Source organism: Trypanosoma cruzi, genomic scaffold (assembly GCF_000209065.1).
Source record: "Trypanosoma cruzi strain CL Brener 1047053517065 genomic scaffold, whole genome shotgun sequence".
Classification (NCBI taxonomy): Eukaryota; Euglenozoa; class Kinetoplastea; order Trypanosomatida; family Trypanosomatidae; genus Trypanosoma; species Trypanosoma cruzi.
The window spans coordinates 137,481-158,373 of NW_001849522.1; the positions used below are offsets into that span (position 1 = coordinate 137,481).

The following is a 20,893-nucleotide window of genomic DNA, read 5'->3' on the forward strand; positions in this document are numbered from 1 at the left end:
GGAAGCACTTCGTAAATGCCCTTGATGCGACAGGCGGGCAGTGCCGGGGGTTGACCACCCACACACGGCACAAACACCTGACAGAAAGAAAGTCGGACACTAAAAATGGAGATTAAATAGCCACGCGCTGCAAGGCTCGAACCTCCGCATGAAGAACATCAAACCCACACAGAAACCCCGCCTCTGCACAGGAGGAGAATGCCAGCGAGAAACAGTGCACCGTGAGCCTAAAGTGGTACGCACACACATGCGTTGGTGAACGTCACGCTGTCGCCGATGTCATGACGGCAGAGGGGTCAGGCCGCCGAGAAGGCGCACGTTGCCCGGCGACGAAATCCCGATGGGATCCCCACCAGTTTAGTTTCGCCGTCCAGCATGCGGGTGTCAGCGCCACAGCAATGCCTGACTGACCCGCTACCGCACGGCACGCCACGGGCATCGACCGGGCATTGTGAAAACCGGCCGACTGGAACTGTGCGGAGGGGCAGGTCGGCATTTACTCCGCTGCCCGGCTCTGCAGGCGCCCAGAAAAAAGCATGGAGCGGACATTGGAGAAGTGGGGAAGTCGTGCTTCACGGAAATATTGGTGTGTCTCCACTTTGAAGTGGAAGGTCTTTGTCCCATCAGTATCTCCGCGCGGCGAGAGGGCACGAGGCCCCTCGCAAATGCGGCAGGCCGTATTTTCTCCTGGCAGGCTGCCCTCCTCTCCTTTTCTCATTTATGGCGTCCATGTTTGGTTGGTTCTGTGATTTGTTGTTTTATTGATTCTTGGCGGCAACGGATTATCGAGCCACCGCACTGTCCCCGGGGCGGGTGCGTAGCGGTGGTGTGTGCTTCACGGCCTCCGCTGCGGCTCCCACTTCGGGTGCCGGGCTCTCTTTCACATCTTCGATCGTTGGGCGGACGTGCTTTGCGATGGTGGCTGGCGTGTGGGCCTTCGTATTTATTTGAGAAGACACGAGGAATAGTAGCAATATATATATCAACAGCGCTGAATAGATATTAGTACTGACATCTAAATGCCTATCTACATACATGTGCAGCCAATAAAATGGCAATTCAATAAATCAGGAAACCAAGCAATCTGTCAAATTTTAGGGGAACGAAGGGATACATCCATATCTATACAGATGCATCGATGAATAAAGTATCGTTTTTATGCTCATACCCATATCGATATATCTACACATTGATCAACGCCTATTTTCATATGTATATCCCTCCATATAATTTTTCACCGTTCTTTTTTATTCGTGGCATTTTGCTTCCGCTATATTATGTATCCTTCTCCCGTGAGTTCCTGCTTATTTTTTAGAGCGCATAGGCATTCCGTCCCGCGGTCAAGGTTTCATATGCACTGAAGCACCCCATCGGACAAAAGTCGCAAGGGGCTTGCGAAGCCCATCCCAGTTGAATGATGGTTGCCACCTTCTTGATCTCCTGAGGAGCTGCGACGTGTGATTGCGTTGCCCCTGACACCCAACACAATGACAACTTTCAACGAGCAGTTTGCAGGCGCATTGTGCAGTTTTCTTGAGGTGTGGCCCACACCTGTATTTTGGGAGTGAATGCACGGTGTACCTGTAGGGGATGCTGAGGGCGGCGTCAGCGAGGCATGGGAAAACATGTACTCCGGAACAAGTGTGTGTCGTTGGCCAGAGGAGGTCCTGTGCCAACGGCATCACTGATTGATGGCCAGTGATTTTGAGGCTTTCAGCTTTCTTGCTTTAAGGAATGGAACGGCGCTGGCTGACCAGGTGCCACATGCTATCTAATCTGTCCTGGGTGTGGCTTAAGAGACGATGCGGACGCATGCAGAGGGGGAAAAAGGAAGTAGGACGTTGTGTGGAAATGCACGTGGACGTGTCAGAGCGTCACGATATTCCTCAAGAAGTGTGTAGCCCCGAATTGATGTTTCGACCATCCTGATAAAACTGCCTGGGGTGGAGGTGAGTGCGCTGACTTCCGTTTCACCGAGTTTTCCTTCATCTGGCAGGCTGCGCGGCTGACGTGGAGGGACATCATGCGCACCTGTTTCCGGCGGGTGCGATGCCGTTTCCCACATTTGAGGGCGATTTCCCCGATGATGCACTCTGCCATCCTCACTTGTTTTATCTGACGACACGTCGCAACGCGGGGTTGGTGCTGAGCGACGAAAGCCTTCCGTCTCGGTTGGAACCAAAACGGAGAGTCCATGAAGAGGCATGCTGCTCGCGGTTGGTTGATGCGTTGCCTGGGAGGAGTCTGAGTGCCGCCGTGGAGCGTCTCTTATCCGCTTGATTGCATGGCCCTCTACACATTGCAGAGGCCTCGTGCTCCTGAGTAATGCCGATAGGGCGGATTGCATGATGGTGTTTTATTGCTGGAAGGCACCGTGAGGAGGAAAAATATTATTTATTCTTTTTTCTTCCTGGACGAGACGAATCCGTTCTTTGATTGAAGTACGAGTGCCTTGTCGCAGCTCTTTTTGGCCGCTGGTGGCTTTGGTGTTTGTTCCAATCAATGGCTCTCACTGGCGGCTCCAAGGCCTAATATCGACTGGCGTTGTCGCTCATGGGCCCACGTTGCTTGACCCATCAATTGTTTGTGCAACTGGACAACAAGTTCTCTGTGGACGTGAATCATGTTTCGCGGAATATTGCCACAACAGCTGCTGAGTGGGCTGGTGGTTGTTGCGTCCTGCATGAATCTGTTCTTGCGTATTTCACTCTGTTGCGTGTAAATGATGTTACATCTGTGCCTCTTCGTGTGGCAGAGGCCTGAGCCAACGGAGGACAGAGTGTTGTGATGAGTCAGGGCACAGACAACCCTCGTGTTGCTCATCGTTATGCTCGTTTTCACTGCGGTCCTCGACGTGGGAACATTTTATTTTGTGCGGTATGGAGAGCACTCGTCCGGTGGCATATCGCCGTGTGGTGGTGTCTGGCTCGAATGACCCTGTGGAATACTTTGTGAGGGCGAAGGATGATGGCAGGACTGTCGTGCCCGCACAGACGGAGACGAGAACAGGCTGGTTGATGTGCCCTGTAAGATTGCGCGCTCGATTGCGTCATTGGATGCGTGCAGAGCAGGTGGCTCTCCGGTGATTGTTGGCTTCACGGCCATCCCGCTGGCCCCTTCTGAAGGGCATTCAAGAACATTCTTTCCCTGAGGGTGTTTCTGCTGGGTGGTCCGCACACTGCAGTGCCCGCTCCATTGGGCTTTTTCTTTGGTGAGAGGATGGTCTGTTGCACCTCTTGGGCCCCTGTGGAGGGGAGGGTCATGGGGCAACATGCCCACCGCTTCGGTGTTGGTGCACCGCGTACTTGTGGCCGCGTTACGCAGGAGGCATAGTTCTCCGTTGCAGGATGAAAGCAACGTGCTCTTGTCCTTTCACAGCAATGCGCGGTCTTCTTGTTATTTATTTTTAGGCTTTTCTGCAGGACAACGAGTTTGCAAATGGCTACGAGGGATGCGTGGCTGCAGGGCTTGAGTGCCGGTTGGTTTTTTTCTGACGGGCGGTGTTGAGGAATTACAGGCGCTTGCAGATGTCATCGCCGGTGTGAGGGCAGGTGTTTCAGCCACCCGAAGCGCGGCTGTTGGGAGGACGAGTTTCACTCTTGCGGTGGAGGCAGGCACCAAAGGGGCGAATGTGCGGGCTCACCACCCTACTCTCTGTACTGTTTTGCCGCGACGACTGGATCTGATCGCCAGCCACATTGAGCCGTCGCCATGTGGCCGCAACGTTGCCTCGAAGCGGTCGAGAGGCCGCAGGGCACGGCATTTGCACTCATCCGTGGAAGTGTCACGGGGGAAGAAGTGCGAGCCTCTCGGCGTCTGACATCTCGCTGCCTTTTGACGCCATATTCGGTGAGTCCGTGGGTACTGTCTGGTGCTCCTGCCTTTTACTGGATGATTGGAACTGCTGAGATGTGGAGGGCATTTGCTGCGCCTTCTTTTTTGGGGTATATTTTTCGCACGCCGTGTTCGAGACGGTTTTCGATTGCCGCATTGCATGGGGTGCTGCAAGGCGATGCATTATGCCACGCGATTGTGTTGTGGGTGCCGTGCGGTGGAAATATTTGACGTCGTTGAGGTGCCCTTGGAGGGTGGGGGTGGCGATCCTCCGGCGCGGGTGATCACTGACGGGTTCACACGCCCCTTTGAATTTGCTGTCCCTTCTTTGTACTTTCATGAACTGGCCGCGGATATTGCAGAATATATTCAGGTTGCTGCGGTGCTCCATACATTCAAGGTGTTGTCCTCCGCGCCGTCAACCTCGGCAGCTGAACGACCAGTCCCTTTGGAGGATTCGGGAGGAGGATCCGTCCAACTTTTTCCGCGGCTGGAGTCACTTCCTTCATTTCTGTCGGCTAGACACGTCTACAGCGTTACTTTGCGTTCCCTTCCTTCAATGGGAGGAATGGGTGATGACGAACCTCGAGAGACGGTGGCTCTTTTTGTTGCATCGCCGGGGATCGTTCAGCGGCAGTTGATGCATCAGCCCTTCCTGAGGGTCGGCGACACAAACTCTGTGGCCGAGACGATTTGGGTTGAAGTTCACAGGGGAAGAATGCGCGCTTTACTTCCGTGCTTGTGCCGATAGAATGCAATTATTTGCCCTTTCCTGTGATGCCTCGTGTGTGCCACGACACCACATTGAGGAGAGCACGAGGTGCTATTGACCATGCTATTTTGTTAGGCACCACGGCTCTTTTCGGGTGTGTGATTCGACTGTGTGGTGGGTCTGCTGAGGGGAGGACGTGGATGGGCCGCGCCTACCCGACCGCTGCGCCTCACTTTTCTGAGCGCCCTGACCAAAATGCTGTTCTCCTTTTGCTTGCCTTACCGGGCCTGGCGACCTCTTGAGGAGCGGTGCGGCGGCGTGGACTGTCGGGCTGCTGAGGAGGCCGTGGCTGCGCGGGATTTCCTGTGGATTTTTTTTGCGTTTCAGGACTACTGTAGAGAGGAGGACATTTCATGCCTCCTCCACGTCCAGGAGAGTAGATGGAGGGATCGCGGTTGTGGGATCGCACTTCACGAGGGTCCGCGCCCGTTGATCGCGTCGACGGCGCGCTCTGTGTGTCTTCGACCACTGCCGGAGCATCCCGCCGTTTTTCTTCCGGTGAATGGGAAAATCCACCGACACGTCGAGGGTGGTGGGGGATGTTGCAGCGAGGAACGCTTTAAAGGTTCTACAGTGAGGGAGCGGTGCTTGCAAGGATCCCGCAGCACTTGGGATTCTGCTTGCCTTTAATTTCTCCTCTCTGTCTGTTGGTTGGTGCCGTTTGCCGGAGGGCGTCTTGGCCCGTGCGCAACCGTCAAATTCTCTGCTTCTGTGTGTGGCCTCACATTTTTTGGTCCGTTGTGGACGGTGAGAGTAATTACTGTGGCGGTTACGACGAAGCGGATGTGTTACGCCGTGAATGGTGGCGCCACCCACTTCTTTGCCACGTTCATTTTTGATGCTTTTTATATTTTAATTTGATTTCTTGCACACAAACACACTCAGGCTAGGAAGGAAGCTACGACCAAGCGCTAACCCTGGCTCAGCCGGCCACCTCAACGTGGTGCCAGGGTCTAGTAATCTTTGCTAGAGAGGAAGCTAAGCGCCTGCTGTTCATGCTTCAAACCCGATGAGTAGTTGTTACTTAGTTTTACGGGTCGGAAGGGCACCAGATGGAGCCATTTACATGGCTGCCCGCGGAGCGGTATTTCTATCCGCTGCTGAATTCCATCGGCGCTTATCAGCGCTATACATGCCGCTTGCGTGCCGTATGTGACGCGCAACGACAAAAGCTACTGCTGAGCGGAGACATTGAGCAGCACCCAGGCCCCATAGCAGTACTCCAGATGAACGTTTCTTGCCTCACGCCGTCAAAACTCGCAACATTAATGGCGCAAGGAGCAGACATAATAGCCATCCAGGAGACTTGGAAGTCGTCGGAGCAGATCGCCAGCATGCACACTGGAGATTATGTGCTCTATGCACAGTCGCGCATCGGCAAGGGAGGCGGTGTGGCGGTGCTTGTGCGGAAAACTCTCCGCTCCAAGCGTATACCTCTCACCATCCCCCAGCATGACACCAGCCTTGAAGTGGTGGTGATCCAGGTTGCTCTGGACCAGAACCGTGATCTTATTGTAGCGAGTGCCTATATGAGACCACCACCGCAAGTAACGCAATCCTTCAGGCGGTTAGTAAACTGCCTTCCAGCCTCGTCGCCGCTCCTGCTGTGCGGGGATTTCAACATGCATCACCCACAGTGGGAGCCATTCTTGGAGACTTCTCCAAGCGAGGTTGCTGCAGAATTTTTAGAACTGTGCACGAATGCGGGACTCACCTTGGTTAACACCCCTGGTGAGATCACGTATGCCCGTGGCACAAGAGAACGATCCTGTATCGATCTGGCATGGTCAAAGCATTTGACTGTGTCGGATTGGTCAGCTTCCGTGTCGCCGCTTAGTGATCATTATATGCTGACATTTACGCTGCATCAGGCATTTAAGGATACCATACCTTCGGCACCTAAGTTTTTCTACAGTTGGGGGAAGTGCAAGTGGGATTTATTCGTCAAGGACCTCGACGCACAACTTCCGGCATATGACCATAAAAAGCAGTCCACCGGCATTAAGGCTTTCACGAGAGCGCTTATAACTTCATATCGACGACATTGCCCCCGCGGCATGCACAAGGACGGTCCCAGGCTTTGGGACGACACTCTCATGGAGGCAGAGCGGATTGCTACCGACAGCAAGGCCCGCTATCTACAGTTACCGACGCCCGACCATGAGGCAGAAATGCAACGGACAAGGAGTCAATTCTTCCCTCTACTCCGAGAGCGCTGGCGCAACACGTATCTACGCCGCATCAGCAAGTTAAATCCAGGCGAGCCACTCGCATGGAAATACATTTCCGGACGAAAAAAGGCATCACTTCCATCTCCCACATCAATGTTATTAGGAGGTGGTCAACACACTTATAAAACAGCAAGGAGAGCAGCGAATGCTCTCAATCGCATCTTTTTTCCATTTCACCCCTCTCACAAGGCAGTTAGGTTTTCCAAAGGCATCAACAGACAGAGTGCATCCTTGAACATTAATGCTTCTTTTCTTTTTGGGCAGCAGAACAACAACGAGTCTGCCGCTACATTTACTTCAGGTTCTTCACTCTCATCTAGTTCTGAGCCACAGGATAAAAACGAAGCTGCCACCACATCTGTTTTAGTTGCTCATCTTCACTCCCCTCTTGATGCACCTTTTAATCGTACGGAACTGCTTGCTGCGCTACGTAATACGCCGTATGGCAAGGCCCCCGGACCGGATGAAGTCTACAGTGAGGCACTGCGACATATTTCGTCAGAGGGCCTCCGATTCCTTCTTCGTTGCATTAACCACAGTTGGACGACCGGTACGATTCCGGTTGAGTGGAGACGCGCTACCATCGTTCCACTCTTAAAACCCGGTAAGTCGCCGGAACTGCTTGAGTCATATCGAATCATCAGCCTTACCTCCATTGTGAGTAAGGGTGCTGAGAAAATGGTACTGAAGAGATTGCTTTGGGTGTGGACGCCGCACCCCCACCAGTATGCATATCGTAGTATGCGTACCACGACGATGCAGCTGGCACACCTGATACACGAAGTGGAGCATAATAGAAATCACTATTTCCAAGTGAGCCTTCCCAAGAAGAGCGGTATTGGCAATCAACTCCACTACAGACCCCATCGGACCCTGCTGGTGCTGGTTGATTTCAGCAAGGCTTTTGACTCCATAGATCATCGAGTCCTCAGTCGCTTGCTGGCTAATATTCCGGGGGTGAATTGTAGAAGGTGGCTTAGAAACTTTCTATGTGGTCGCTACGCGAAGACACGAGTTGGCCAAAGACACAGCGATCGGCGTCCCATGCTGCAAGGAGTTCCTCAGGGGTCCGTACTGGGACCGTATTTGCTCTCCCTTTACGTACACCCACTTCTCAATCTGCTGAACAGCTTTGCGGGTGTCACAGCAGACATGTATGCGGACGACCTCTCTATTATCGTTAAGGGGCATTCCCGGGAAGACGCCATTCCCACTGCCAACATGGTTCTTGAAAGACTGCATGCGTGGAGTCAGGAAAACGGCCTGGCCATCAACCCGTCAAAGTGTGAAGCTGCTTGGTTCACACTATCCACGCACACGGAGTCAGATTATGATCGTGAAGGAAAGTGGCCCCTGGTAGTGGCTGGATGTCAAATCCCAGTCATGACCATGGGGGCATCGCGAACTACGAAGCTTCTCGGCATGGATCTCGATCCACGACTGACGCTAAATGTGGCGGCCACCAAGCAATGCGCTGCCACTTCGCAACGGATATCGCAGCTACGCTGCATAGCGCACAAGGAGGCGGGACCATCTCCACATGACCTACGCACGTTCGTCATTGGATACGGTGCTTCCAAATTACGCTATGGCAGCGAGCTCATATGGGCAGTAGCGACGGATTCAGCGAAGAATGAGATGCAGAAGACGTACGCAACTCTGGCACGCATTGTCAGCGGAGTTCCGAGCACTGTCGACCCGGAATCCGCACTGCTGGAGGCCAATATGCCGCCGCTCCACGTCCTTTGCCTGAGCGCGCGGCTCTCAATATTTGAGAACACGCGCGCATGTCAGATGGACTGGATGCGGAGACCCCCGCCTGAGCCACCGCCTCGCGCCGGTTTCCGCATCTCGCCATTACCTCGGGACGAGCTATATGCCTTCGTAGACGCATACACAAAGGACTATGGCATCACCGAGAGCTTACCACGCGAAGAGCTGTTCTTTCGCAGCTCCATTCCTCCCTGGTTTGCGGCCTCCGCTCACCGGGTCACCATCGGTGTGGAACTTCCGATAGACCTCTCAATAACGGACGAAGAGGAGCTGATACGGGAAAAGCGCAGAGTCAGCGAGGAGGCTCTGGCGCTGCACAGCCATCGTTCGTGGATACTTGCGACCGATGGCGGTGTCGACGTTCCCAAGTCAGCAGGGGTTGGAATACTGCTTTCATCCCTCAACTCATCGGGGATAATAGAAAAGGCCAGCATAAACTGCGGTGCACGCCCATGCAGCTACAGGACGGAATCCCGTGCACTGCTTCTAGCCCTAGAGAAGCTGATGATCCCTCGTATCCGCCACAGGCGTAAAACCCTGCTTGTGGTTACGGACAGTCAGTCTCTTCTAGCGGCTCTAAACAAGGACCCGCTCAGTCAGATAGACTGGACGGAGGATCAGATCTGGCAGCGTCTCTTAACACTGACGTGTGCTGGCTGGTCCGTGCACCTGCAGTTTTGTTACGGACATTGCGGAGTACATGCTAACGAGCTTGCAGATCAGTATGCGACGCAGACCATGGCAACCGGACAATACACGGAGCAAGGAATCGCACCTTTATGGCATACGGATCTGCTGACATGTTTTACTACCCAGCTCACCAACAAGTGGCGTAGTACCATTCGTCAAGACACTCATCGCTACTTGCTTTGCGGCACAAGGCCACCAGATCTCAGCGGTAAGGACCTGATCACTCAGGAAGTTCTACACCGTCAGGAACTGGTTCACCTCGCAAGGGCAAGGTGCGGGGAATATGAGCTCTGGGGCCGACAATACTGGGCCGTGAGAGATTGCACGAACCAATGCCGTTTCTGCAACATCCCACCGGAACAGTCTGCATATATGCGCTCTAACAACGATCCAACTGCACCGGGGACGGACACTGTTCCCCGTCGGCAAGGGAGGAAGACGTCTCTCCAGTAAGCAGACGGACCCTCACACGTCGTCGGAAGGAGAAATGTCCGCACTGTGATTCCACATTGACGGGATTCTCGGGTCTCGTCAGTCACTGTCGGTCATTTCATCCGGAACATCCTCCACCGCTTCCCGAGCTCAAATGTGATTTCTGTGACATGGTTTTCCCCACACGGAGAAGCACCGCACAGCACAGAAGTCGCTGCGCACACAACCCAGACGCCACACGGCATCGGAACAGCAGTGCCAGGAGGCGATCTCTGCTGCCGCAGGATCAGCCAGCTTCCACAAGCACGCCAATCGGCCCGCAGGAAACCTTGCACCATCTGCTTCTAGAATGTCCAGGCACCTTGGCTGTGCGTCAACGGCTGGGCATTGAACAGGACCTTCGCCTCGGAGAGTTCTCTCAATGGCAGCTGCCTCATAGCAGGAAGCTCTTGTCGTTGCTCGACCACCTCTTCGGCACTCATATGGCATTGTATAGCTAGACGCGCTGGTAAGAGTAGAAAAAAAAAAACCAAGTGCCAATCGCCACTGTGAAATCCGGAGGCTTTGAAAGGACCAACAGCACACACACCGCCCACACACACATATTTATATGCTCTCACGTGTTGCTGCAGTGGAGGCACCCCGCACAGAAAACCGTCGCCGCGTGGCCGGATCCAGCGGAAGGAGGAGGGAAGGAGGAGAGAGTGAACCGCAGAGGCCCCACATGTACCGACGTGTCATTACTTCAGCGGTGCTTCTCCTCGTCGTGATGGGGATGTGCTGCAACACTGTGCAATCCGTTGTGGTGTCAAATTCAGGGCGGGGGTCGATCCTTTTGTGCCGCAGACGACGCTGGTTTAGTCGAAGGATGGGATTGTTCCAGTTACGACGAGGGATTCGTTTGCCTCACCCTCTCCTGTCAGTGCTGGTGGAGTAATTGCTGCTTTTTCCGAGGGTCACACGGATGCCGAATATCAAGGTGGTCAACTAAGTGAGCCCTTTTCTTTTGACGTTGTTGCGAGGTGCATTGACTCTGCGTGGGATTGGTCCACTGTTGTTGGTGAGGTCAATGAAAGGATGCATGGAGGGCACACACTGTGCTTGGTGCAGCGGAGGGAGAGGAGAGTTTGGGTGTTGTGCTCCGACGCACAACAATCATGAAGGGCAACGGAGTGTTTTCTCCTGCGGGAGGCTCTGATGTGTCCTACGAAGGTGTGTGTTGGAGAGAGGGCGGCTTGGAGCTGAAACTGGTTGTGGGTGATGTCACGAATCCCACGGGTGGCAAGCGGAGTGGACGGATCGAATGGGGCGACCCCAAACCACTCCCGGAACGGATCTCTTCTGCTTCCCACGAAGGTGACTGGACGGAGTTCATTGCTTCTGGTGGCTCAGGTGTTGTGATGATGGATGGCACGTTTGTGTTTCCTCTGATGGCGAAGGATGAGGCAGAATACGTTTGCTCCATGATCATTTACTCGACGGACAACGGCAGTACCTGGTCGCTCTCTGAGGACACTTCCCCTGCGGAATGCCTTAACCCCGCGTCACCGAGTGGGAGGGATCACTTCTCATGATTGTTGACTGCGAGAATGGCCGGAGGGTGTACGGGTCGCGTGGCATGGGGACAGCGTGGACGGAGGCCATTGGGGCACTCTCAGCCGTGTGGGTCAACGCACGATCAGGAGTCCCTCAGAAGGAAAACCTGCGTGTGGATGCCCTCATGACCGCGACCATTGAGGGAAGGAAGATCATGCTGTGCACTCAGAGAGGGCATGCCTCGGGGAAGGAAAGGGCCACTGCGCTCTGCCTTTGGGTCACGGACAACAACCGCACTTTTTCTGTTGGACCGGTTGACGTGGACAATGCTTCAAAGCGGAAGACAGAATTGGGGGACTGCGGTATGTAATTCGATAAACCCAATTCGTTGCGGCGGCGTGTGTACTGTGCGCATGGTTCTATCTTGCGGTGCGGCGTGGATGGCGTTGCTATTGCGTGTGCCCTTGTGTATGCACTGTGCTGCGGGCATCTCTTCCCCATCACACCGCCCTTGTGTGTGGGACAGTGGAGGGAAGTGGGGATGTGTGATGGAGTGAGGGTGGCCGTTGTTTCCGCACATTTTCTTCTTCCACACGTGGCACCACTCGGCAGTCTCTTGCAGCAGCAGGCCGTGGATTGAGAGGATGTGAAAGTCCGCTTCAATTACAAGGACGACAAGATGCGGCGCATGACGGCCAACCTGGTCCGCGTGTGGTCGCAGTGCATGGAGCACGTGCACCAGTACGCGTTGGGCGTAGCGCTCATGATTGTGGAGGAGAGGCGGCACGACGTTGTGGTGCTGTGTGTGTTGCGCGGCCGGGGCATGCCGGCGATTGTGAGGGACGTGGAGGACACGGAGCTGCTGGACTGAGGGAGGAGGTGGCGGACGTTGCGGCGCAGCGGGAGCGCATGACGGCTGCGTGTGGTGGAGGGGCGCGTGTTGAAGTGAGCGTGGCGTGCCTGTGAGGGCCTGAGGAGAGGGAATAACAGCAACAGTGACTGTGGGAGTGTGAGGAACGGTGCAAGGCGAGGAGCGCTCTTCTTTTGTTTTGATTGTTGGTGAACCGCGCCCAACTAATTGTTGTGGTGCGTGACTCTCATTGCTGGATGGGACGGTGCGTGTCACTGTGTGACATGTCTCTCTTTCCTTTGCCTTCACTCTGCGTTGACGGGGAGCTAGTTTGTGCTGAAGGCTGCACGCAACTGACAGGAGTGATGGCGATGATGATGACTGGCCGTGTGCTGCTGGTGTGTGCCCTCTGCGTGCTGTGGTGCGGTGCTGCCGATGGTGATGTTGTTGGTCCCGTAACTTCCGGCGATCCTGGTGGTGGGCAATCTCCTCTCGCAGATGGGAGTCATGGTGGCAGTGGAGGTAAAAAGGCTGATATTTCTCATGAAAGTAAAAGTGAACCTTTGGTTGCTGCGTCCGGGGAAGAATCACCAACTGTTCGTATTGGTCCGGATGGTGTTTCAAGTCTCTCTGAGGAACATTTACGCCCGGAAAAAAGAACCTCCAACGGAAAACAGGAAGAGTCACAATCACCGCCTCAAGATGCATCGCCGACTAAAGTGAATCCAGCAGAAGCACTTGATTTCCTTCCGCAAGAACGGTTGCTCGGCACACCAGAAAAAGAGGTTATCACTAATGGTGGTGGCGGTGGAACTGCGAACGGGGGAAAAGAGGATACCGACCAGAATGCCGGGTTATCCCCTGACAGCAGCGACTCCTCAGTCCCCCCAGTACCACAAGTCAATCACGTATTACCACCAGCAGAGCCATCACCAGCGATGACCGTTTCAGCAGAAGAAACAAACTCACCAGCACTAACAGGCTCGCAGCATGCAACTGAGAGAACAAGCACGACCTCACCGTCACACAGTAAAACGGCGCCTGGAGCACCGGAAAAATCATCAGGGAATGGTGAGCCAAACCAACACAGAGAAGACTCAGAAACACCAGGTTCGATGAAAGATGGACCTACAAGTCATCCAGCAGAAACACCAGCACCATTGGTATCTACAAGTGGCAGTGATGGAGCCCAGAAAAAGGAGGACAAGGTTGATAACAGTGATCAACGGCCTAACAACAAAGAACCACAATACGGGCACGAAGATGGAAATACCGAGGATGCTCCCACAGCAAATGAAACTGCACCACAAACAGCAAAAACGATCACCACTCAAAAGAATGTTACATCTAAGCCTGGCGACAGTGACGGCAGCACCGCGGTCTCCCACATCACCTCCCCTCTTTCGCTTCTTTTTGTTGTTGCGTGTGCGGCTGCTGCGGTGATGGCTGTGCCTGCATGGAGTGTTGTGCGCTGAATGTGAACGAAGGCTGAAGGCAACTGAAGTGTTTTTGTGCTAGATATTGGCCGCACTTCCCGTGGACCAACAATTCGCGTGGTGTGCGGAGATATCTCTTTTTTTATTATAGCTTTGCTGTTGTGTTGCTGTGGGCGCTGCACCTCCTCTTGTGTGTGTGCGTACCCTCCGTGAGGGGTGCCGACACGACGGACCGCTCTCGCCGTGTGTGCATGCGGTGGAGCCTTGTGTGCCGCTCCTGTTTGCTTCTCCCTCTTCCATCTGTGTGTTGGTGTTGCGGCAGGGCTGTGTGTGTGTGTGTTGCTGCCGTGGATTGGAGTGTGTGTCGTGCGTGGTGTGCGGCGTACGGTGCATGCCTGGCTGCTGCCCTCTCCTCATGTGGTGTGCCCTCTGTGTGTGTCTGCCGCACCTCTCGTCTCCCCTGTTGCTCTCCATGTCCCTCACTGCGCAGATCAGCTCCACACCACTGAACGACCACACTCGCGGTGATGATGACGTGCCGTCTGCTGTGCGCCCTGTTGGTGCTTGCCCTGTGCTGCTGCCCGTCCGTGTGCGCGGCAGAGACTGTTGGAGACATTTCCGCCGGCTCGGGCATGTCGCCCCCTCAGTCAAAAGCGCGAGATAATCCCGATAATGGACAGGATTCACAGACGGACAATGGTGCGGAACTGGCAGATAGTAGGAGCGTTGAGGAAGGGTTACGAAATGGGGGCTCGACTCCTCTAAAGAGACAAGAGAACACTGTAGAGGTACAGAAACCAAATACAGAGGCTGCTGCGTTACAGTCGGGAAGTGCGGCGTCCGGTGCAGGACAGGTTTTAAACGAAAAGCCCGGTTCGATACAGGTATCAGGTACGGCTGTTGAGGGACAGGATGGGAAAAAAGCCGATAAGGAAATAAAAGCAACTACTTCCACGACGTCCACGACGACGACGAAGGCGCCAACTACTTCCACGACCGCTGCAACACAGGCACCAAGTACCACTACGACTACAGAGGCGTCAACCACCACGACCACCCGCGCACCGTCACGTCTCCGCGAAATCGACGGCAGCCTCGGCAGCTCTGCGTGGGTGTGTGCCCCGCTGCTGCTCGCAGTATCCGCGCTGGCGTACACCGCTGTGGGCTGAAAGGGAGCATGGGCTGTGCGTGCCAGCACTCAGCCACGGGGACATGTGTACGTCTACTGTGGTCCGATGTATGAAGTAAGAGTAATTACGCTGATTGTTTTTTGCTTTGTTTGCTTCCGCTGCCCTGCTGCGCGCTCCGCGTTGCTTCCCACATCCGCCACGTTGAACGCGTCCCAGACACACTCATATGCATGCGCAGCGGAGTCTTGAGTGTGTTTTTTTTTGTTGTTAAATTGTTGCAGGTCGCTGTGCGTTTTTTGCATTTTCATTGGTTCAATATTTCTCATGAAACGCGTACTGCTTCTGGTGTTTTTTACTGTGCCGTGTCTCTTTCCTTTGCTTTCACTCTGCGTTGACGTGATGTTAGTTTGTGCTGGAGGCTGCACGCAAGTGACAGGAGTGATGGCGATGATGGCTGGCCGTGTGCTGCTGGTGTGTGCCCTCTGCGTGCTGTGGTGTGGTGCTGCGGTGGTGGCGTCGTCGTTGCCTGGTGCTACCACTGTCCAAAGTGCTTGGTCGGAGTATATGTTCCTAAATTGGCATGAACTGCTAAAGAACGAGTGCAAGGCGGAAAATGCTACAGAAACGAATTTTGATGAGTCAGCTGTGAAGTGTTGTGTTCATAATGCGATGAGGGAGCTTTGCTACGATGTTTACGGTAAGACTGTCATGGAAAATAAAGACGCTAATGTTGGGGTTATTTGCAAAGAGTATGCTGGAGAACCAAATCATGCTGGTGAATGCCCAAAACAGCAACAGAACCCGTTGCCTGATGCGGAAGCTACAGTGGGACTATCAGTTCCAGAAGTACCGGGAAAGGAAAGAAGTTTGAGAGCACCAGCGGCAGCACCACCGGGAGCATCAACGGCAAAACCAACAGATCCACCACCATCACTGCCTGTGGAAGGACAACATGACGGTGCAGATGACATGCCGGGGCCAAATTCAGAAGAAACCTCAGAGAGCATGAAGACAACCAAAGATTTGGCAGAAGAGGACATTGTCACCACCGCAGACACCAAACAAAATGAAGCATCTAACGGTCAGACCGAAGCAACCACAAAAACACCTCCGCAAGCCAGCGATGATGATGATAACGAAACGGACAAGGGCACTGGAGAAGATACTCCGAACAATGCACCGGAGTCCGATGTTTCCGAGACAGAGGAAAACCACGATGAAAACAAAGGCAATAATTCGAAGGAAACACCGGTCCAAGTTGCGGGTATAAAAACTGTCACGGCGAAGCCTGACGACAGTGACGGCAGCACCGCGGTCTCCCACACCACCTCCCCTCTTTCGCTTCTTCTTCTTGTTGTTGCGTGTGCGGCTGCTGCTGCGGTGGTGGCCGCGTGAGAGTGAGGGAGAGAGAGCCGTGCACCGCCCGCACACACACGCGTCCTTCTTTCTCTGTGTGTGTGTGTCCCCTTGCATGGACTCTCGCCCTCACCTCACCCCACGAGGCACACACAATAATGTGCCCATTGTATATATGCATGCACACCCATGCAGGCCCGTTGGTGCTCTCTTTTGCACGACACGCACCGCTGCCGTCCTGCCTGGCTGCATGGACGGAGCACCGTAACTGTTTCTGTTTTGTTTTTATTGCATTGAGTGGGCGACCTCTCTCTCTCTCCCTCTGTGTGTGTGTTTTGCTTTACGGGAGCAATGAGAGTGTGTGTGCTGGTCGCCCCACGCTTCGGCTTTTTGTTTTCCATTATCTTTTATTGCTTTGGTTGCGTTGTGGTTGGGTGTATCCGTTGCGCTTTTATGATTTTTTTGGTTGCTTTGACTGCGGACATTTGAATCTTCTTTTTTATATTTTCTTGCCGTTTTTTTTATTGAAAAATTGTCGACCTCTCGCATTTTTTTCAGGTCACCACGTTTTTTTTTTTTGTTTTTCCAATTAGGCCACGCGGCAGTTGACCCATTACTTTCCACATTTGACTGCAGCACTTCTGCTTGTGATGATGCATGCTATGTGATTTTCCAGCGGTTGCGTTGCTGTCACTCTGAAGGATTACTGATTTCTTGACGATTTGGTGCGTACCGACGGCGCGAGGTCGATCCCGACTACGGTGGTGAAAATGCATCTCAGAGCGCAGGGTGCATCGCAGGTGTAAATCGTCGTTTGTAGGAACCTATGGGCACCCATCCGCATCAATGTGTCCACAAGGGAATTGAATGATACCAGGAAGTGTTGCCTCTCACAGTGGTCTCACGCAATGCATTCATTGGATGAGAATCGAGGTTGTTAGGATGGTGTTCCTTCCTCTGTGCGCGGCAACATCTTTGCCGAGGAGGCTATCCCCGCTGCTGTCCAACTGCATGCGGATCGTCTGCTCGTCCAGCCACTGGAGGGTCCTTTGATTGCGCCCCCATTTGCCGCGGGCAGCGTTTGCAGTCGGTTCACGGTGCCTGCTGGGCATTGTTCCGCTGGTGTTGCCGATGCTGGCATGGTGCTGTGCGTGGCTGCGGCGCTGGTGGTGTGTGGTCACTGCGGTGCGCCATGCTGGAGGATGGCCGTCCCGTCACTGGCGCCATGAACATTGCCCCGGCAGTTTTCTTTTATGGACGCGTTCTCGTCCGCATTGCCGCGCGCGTGATACCCCATGCTGTAGGGTTTGCCTGCTCGCACATGACCAGCCGCAGCATGGTGAGGAATGTTACCGGTGCGTGGCAGAGCGCTGTCGGTGGTGGTGGACTCGACGACCGCCGTGCTGGCAGCGAGGGAGCACCACGACTGCGACGTCATTGATGGCATGGAGCTGCAGGATGGCGATGGGGACAGGAGGACGCTGGAGTCGCGCTTATCGCAGCGCCACGCGTAGGATGAGTGGATGTTTTTGATTGGGGGTGCCGGCTGCTGCACGGAGCTGACGCTGGCTGCATCGGCTGACCTGGGCTGCATGAGGGTGAAGCGGGAGATGGTGGAGCCGATGCGTTGGTACAGGAATGCGGTCTGTGAGCTGCTGCAGAGGAGGCGCCCCGCATTGGAAATCAGTGAATATCGCCAAATGCTTTGCGAAGTGGGCGTTCTCCTCAAATGCTGCGCGTCGGATCGGTATTTCAGAGGTTGGCCTTCGGTGTAGTATTCATGAAATGTAAGCAAAGCGCCCGATGGACAGTTGCCCCGTCACTGATTCCGCACTGGATGTGAGGGATATTGAGGGTGTTATTTGGAGGGGAGAATATTCGTCTGCGGTGCCTGGGGATGAGCCCTCTTCGTGGCCTCTGAAAACGCTTCCCGCCAACACGAAGAATGCGAGGGAGCCGGAGGAGACACGTCTGAGTGCTGCTGCCATGCATGCGGCATTGAAGTGTCTCTGCATACAGGTGCGTCTGAGAGTGACTGAAAAGGGTAACGTTCGTTGGGCCCCATGCACGGACGGAGCGACGATTAAGTGGGCCACTCGGCTCTACGATGAGGGAAACGTCGTTTGCCGTGACCACGCGGGGGTGTGCAGGATATCCGTCACCGGCGGCAGCATACTTTTGGTGGTTCCGTGGGACGGTGAGAAGAGGGCGTGGTGCAGGACGGTCTCACCGGCATCCACTGAACAAGGATTGCCAGGGGGCATCCGTCGCTGTTGCGGAGAGCATTGGGACTGGCCGTGGAACCCCATCGAAGAATGTTTACTCAGCTGCTTTTCAGTTGAATCCATTGCCAGAGGAGAAGTGGATTCATCCAGGATGCCCCGACAGACCGCAAGAATCTCCTCTCGGCGGCAGGGACTGAAGCAGCGAGACGGAAGGCAAGCAGACCTCGCCTCCGAATCCCGGTGATGAGACAGCTGCTGCTGCTTGTCCCTGTCCGCTGCTTCTTCTGCTTGCTTCTGCTACCGCCGTGGCAACGCTCTATCGAGTTGCTGTGTGGACGGCGTTGCGCTGCGAGGCGAGGCGACGGCGCTTCCTCCTGCGTGGCTCGCACTCAGCATTGGATGCCCAATAGGAAAATATCCATTTCAATGGGTCCCTTTCTCTATATGGATGTGCTGTATGCACTCCGTTTGAATTTGTGTTTGTAATTGGTTGTATTTGCGATGCGCACTGCTCCTTTTGTGTTTGTTGCCGATGAGGGGACAACATATGTTCCTATAGTATTGCTTGTGTGTTTGTCAGATTTTTTGAGGCACACATACACACACCGGTGCGAGTGGAATGCGCACGCACAAGACGCACGCATATATTCAAGCACATTGTCTGTGTGACTTCTACTTGACATATTGTGCAGGGTGGGTTGGTGCGATCAAGGCCGACGGAAGCGGGCAGCCGCGTGAGCCCAGCAATGGCGTTTTTGGTTGTGTGCGGGATTATATCTTTCACCAGATGCTCGACGCCGTTCATGGATCGTCCAAAGTTTTTTTCTGCGATGCCCATGCTGCGGCTGTGCTAAACTGCTCACTGCGTCTTCATGACCTCATGGAGCGCGGCGTGACGCTGCTCGAGGACCTCATGGCGCCGCGGCAGCCGATTATGAGTAGCTTCACGCCCTACTTTTTTGCCGTGGAGGATGCGTGTGTGAGCTGCGTGGTTGAGGATTGGATGGCGAAGGTCCCGTACAGGGATGTACACATCTTTGCGCTGGGGTGCGCCCCGCATCGCAGTCCTCAGCAACTCCCGCGGTCTCGGATAGCGCCGAGGGTGATGCGATTCAAGGAAATGATGTTAGACTTCACCGCCACTGAGGCGCTTGTTTTCCACCCAAATATGCAGAATGGGTTACCTCAGCTGTTGTCGCCGCTGTCGCCACCGACTTGAGAGCCCGTATTGGACGTTGCGGCGTCACGTCCTGTGGCGGCTTTTCACGCCATGAACAACAGTGTGCCCGTCATTTTCTACCAAAACAGATGCAGCATCTGCCATGGGTTTGCTAGTAATTTCTTTGAGGGCTCGCCAGGCAATGCCACGACGAACCGGATTTCACCTAGGGGCGCCGACAGCTGCAGCAACCCGGTGCGGATCATCGTTGATTGGGGCTGTGCCACGGTGACGCCGCTGATGCACCAACGCACATGTCGGTGTCTGCTTGATGACCTGATGCCGCTGGAGAATAAAGTGCATGAGCAGACCTGTAGGAATCATCTGGGGCGGACTCAAAGCGGCAGTAATTGATGGACGAAGAGGATGCGTACTGGCGCTCGTACCGTCATTATTTTCTTGCGCGGTGCGTGGAGGAGCTTTTGGTGGCGCTGAAAAAACTCCACGCGTATAACCCTGGACTTGGCGCGGGACGCAGAGCCGAAGGCCAATCTTGCGGGGTTGAGCAGAGCGGTGCGGGCTCCGCCGGAGCTTCGGGTGAGGCAGGCCAGACTGTCGCTGCACATCGACATTTGCGCGAGGCTTGTGGCACAGTACCGGGAGAAGCGACTGGCGGAGGTGTGGGAAGTGGAGCAAAACATTACCGCCGGGCACGAGCTCTTTATGACAAGCCTCAGCAGCGTGCGGCGCCTGGCGAGGGATGCCGCAATGCCCCGGCCAGTGCGACTGCGTATTCTCCTGTTGCTTTTGGCTGCGAGCAACACCGACGAGTTGACGGAGGCCAAGAAGCAGCAGCTGATCCAAGACGGCGGACTGATGCCCGACGCCCATTTGTTTGCGACCCTCGAGCATCTGACGAGGAGGGCCGGGAGCGTGCAACGATACAGCACGGCGTCGGCGCACAGCGAACGGAGAACGAGTACTTCCGCAGGCAACGCCGCGAAGGACGGGGATCCGTTTCTGAATCAGGCCTGCATGATTATGGAGACGGCGAACAGGAAGAGGACGCTTCGGGTTGGGCTTTCGTTGGCGTCGATTCAGCGCGATCATGCGATGAGGCCAAATGGCGAGAGCTGTGCCCAAAACAGTGGAGCAGCCGGAAATAACGCCGGGACATTTCAAGGGTGTGGTGGCAAGGGGGAGAATTATCCTCATCTGGGTGGCGGTGGTGGGACGATTGTCCCCACAACTCCTCAGCGCATTGTGCTCTTTGTTTTGGGTGGTGTAACCTGCTGCGAGAGGCACTCGGTCCGTGAGATATCCAAAAGGTACGGCCGTGAGGTGGTCATTGGGGGAACCCTACTGCCGTGTCCTGAGGTGTGAGTTTTTCCAGGGACTTGGCACCCCACGGCTGTGGGACTCACGGGCCGGACACGCACAGGAACGCATCGGGGGCCAAAGAGTGGGAA

The 20,893-nt window shown here is 54.7% G+C and overlaps 3 protein-coding genes and 4 pseudogenes across 3 annotated transcripts, besides 8 other annotated features; all 7 read left to right on the top strand.

Moving 5' to 3' along the window:
• Positions 1-12,226: part of a sequence feature (areas not merged during assembly with more than two copies in the genome that could not be assigned to a particular haplotype) that runs on past the window's edge.
• Positions 1,278-4,538, top strand: Tc00.1047053511183.480 (annotated as a pseudogene).
• Positions 5,522-10,260: a mobile genetic element.
• On the top strand, positions 10,343-11,602 carry Tc00.1047053511183.505 (annotated as a pseudogene).
• Positions 12,227-13,157: a sequence feature (heterozygous, non-Esmeraldo-like haplotype).
• Positions 12,484-13,593, top strand: Tc00.1047053511183.530 (mucin-associated surface protein (MASP), putative; the record flags this gene model as incomplete). Its single annotated transcript, XM_816819.1, has 1 exon — positions 12,484-13,593. The coding sequence occupies one exon, from the start codon at positions 12,484-12,486 to the stop codon at positions 13,591-13,593; it is 1,110 nt and encodes a 369-aa protein (XP_821912.1).
• Positions 13,158-15,976: a sequence feature (areas not merged during assembly with more than two copies in the genome that could not be assigned to a particular haplotype).
• Tc00.1047053511183.550 (mucin TcMUCII, putative) lies at positions 14,082-14,723 on the top strand (the record flags this gene model as incomplete). Its single annotated transcript, XM_816820.1, has 1 exon — positions 14,082-14,723. One exon carries the CDS (start codon positions 14,082-14,084, stop codon positions 14,721-14,723), a length of 642 nt encoding a protein of 213 aa, XP_821913.1.
• Positions 15,126-16,079, top strand: Tc00.1047053511183.560 (mucin-associated surface protein (MASP), putative; the record flags this gene model as incomplete). Its single annotated transcript, XM_816821.1, has 1 exon — positions 15,126-16,079. The coding sequence occupies one exon, from the start codon at positions 15,126-15,128 to the stop codon at positions 16,077-16,079; it is 954 nt and encodes a 317-aa protein (XP_821914.1).
• Positions 15,977-16,463: a sequence feature (heterozygous, Esmeraldo-like haplotype).
• Positions 16,464-17,247: a sequence feature (areas merged during assembly that could not be assigned to a particular haplotype. This can correspond to areas where the two haplotypes were merged or to regions with more than two copies in the genome that were merged during assembly.).
• On the top strand, positions 16,691-17,815 carry Tc00.1047053511183.565 (annotated as a pseudogene).
• Positions 17,248-17,389: a sequence feature (heterozygous, non-Esmeraldo-like haplotype).
• Positions 17,390-20,893: part of a sequence feature (areas not merged during assembly with more than two copies in the genome that could not be assigned to a particular haplotype) that runs on past the window's edge.
• Tc00.1047053511183.570 lies at positions 18,885-20,807 on the top strand (annotated as a pseudogene).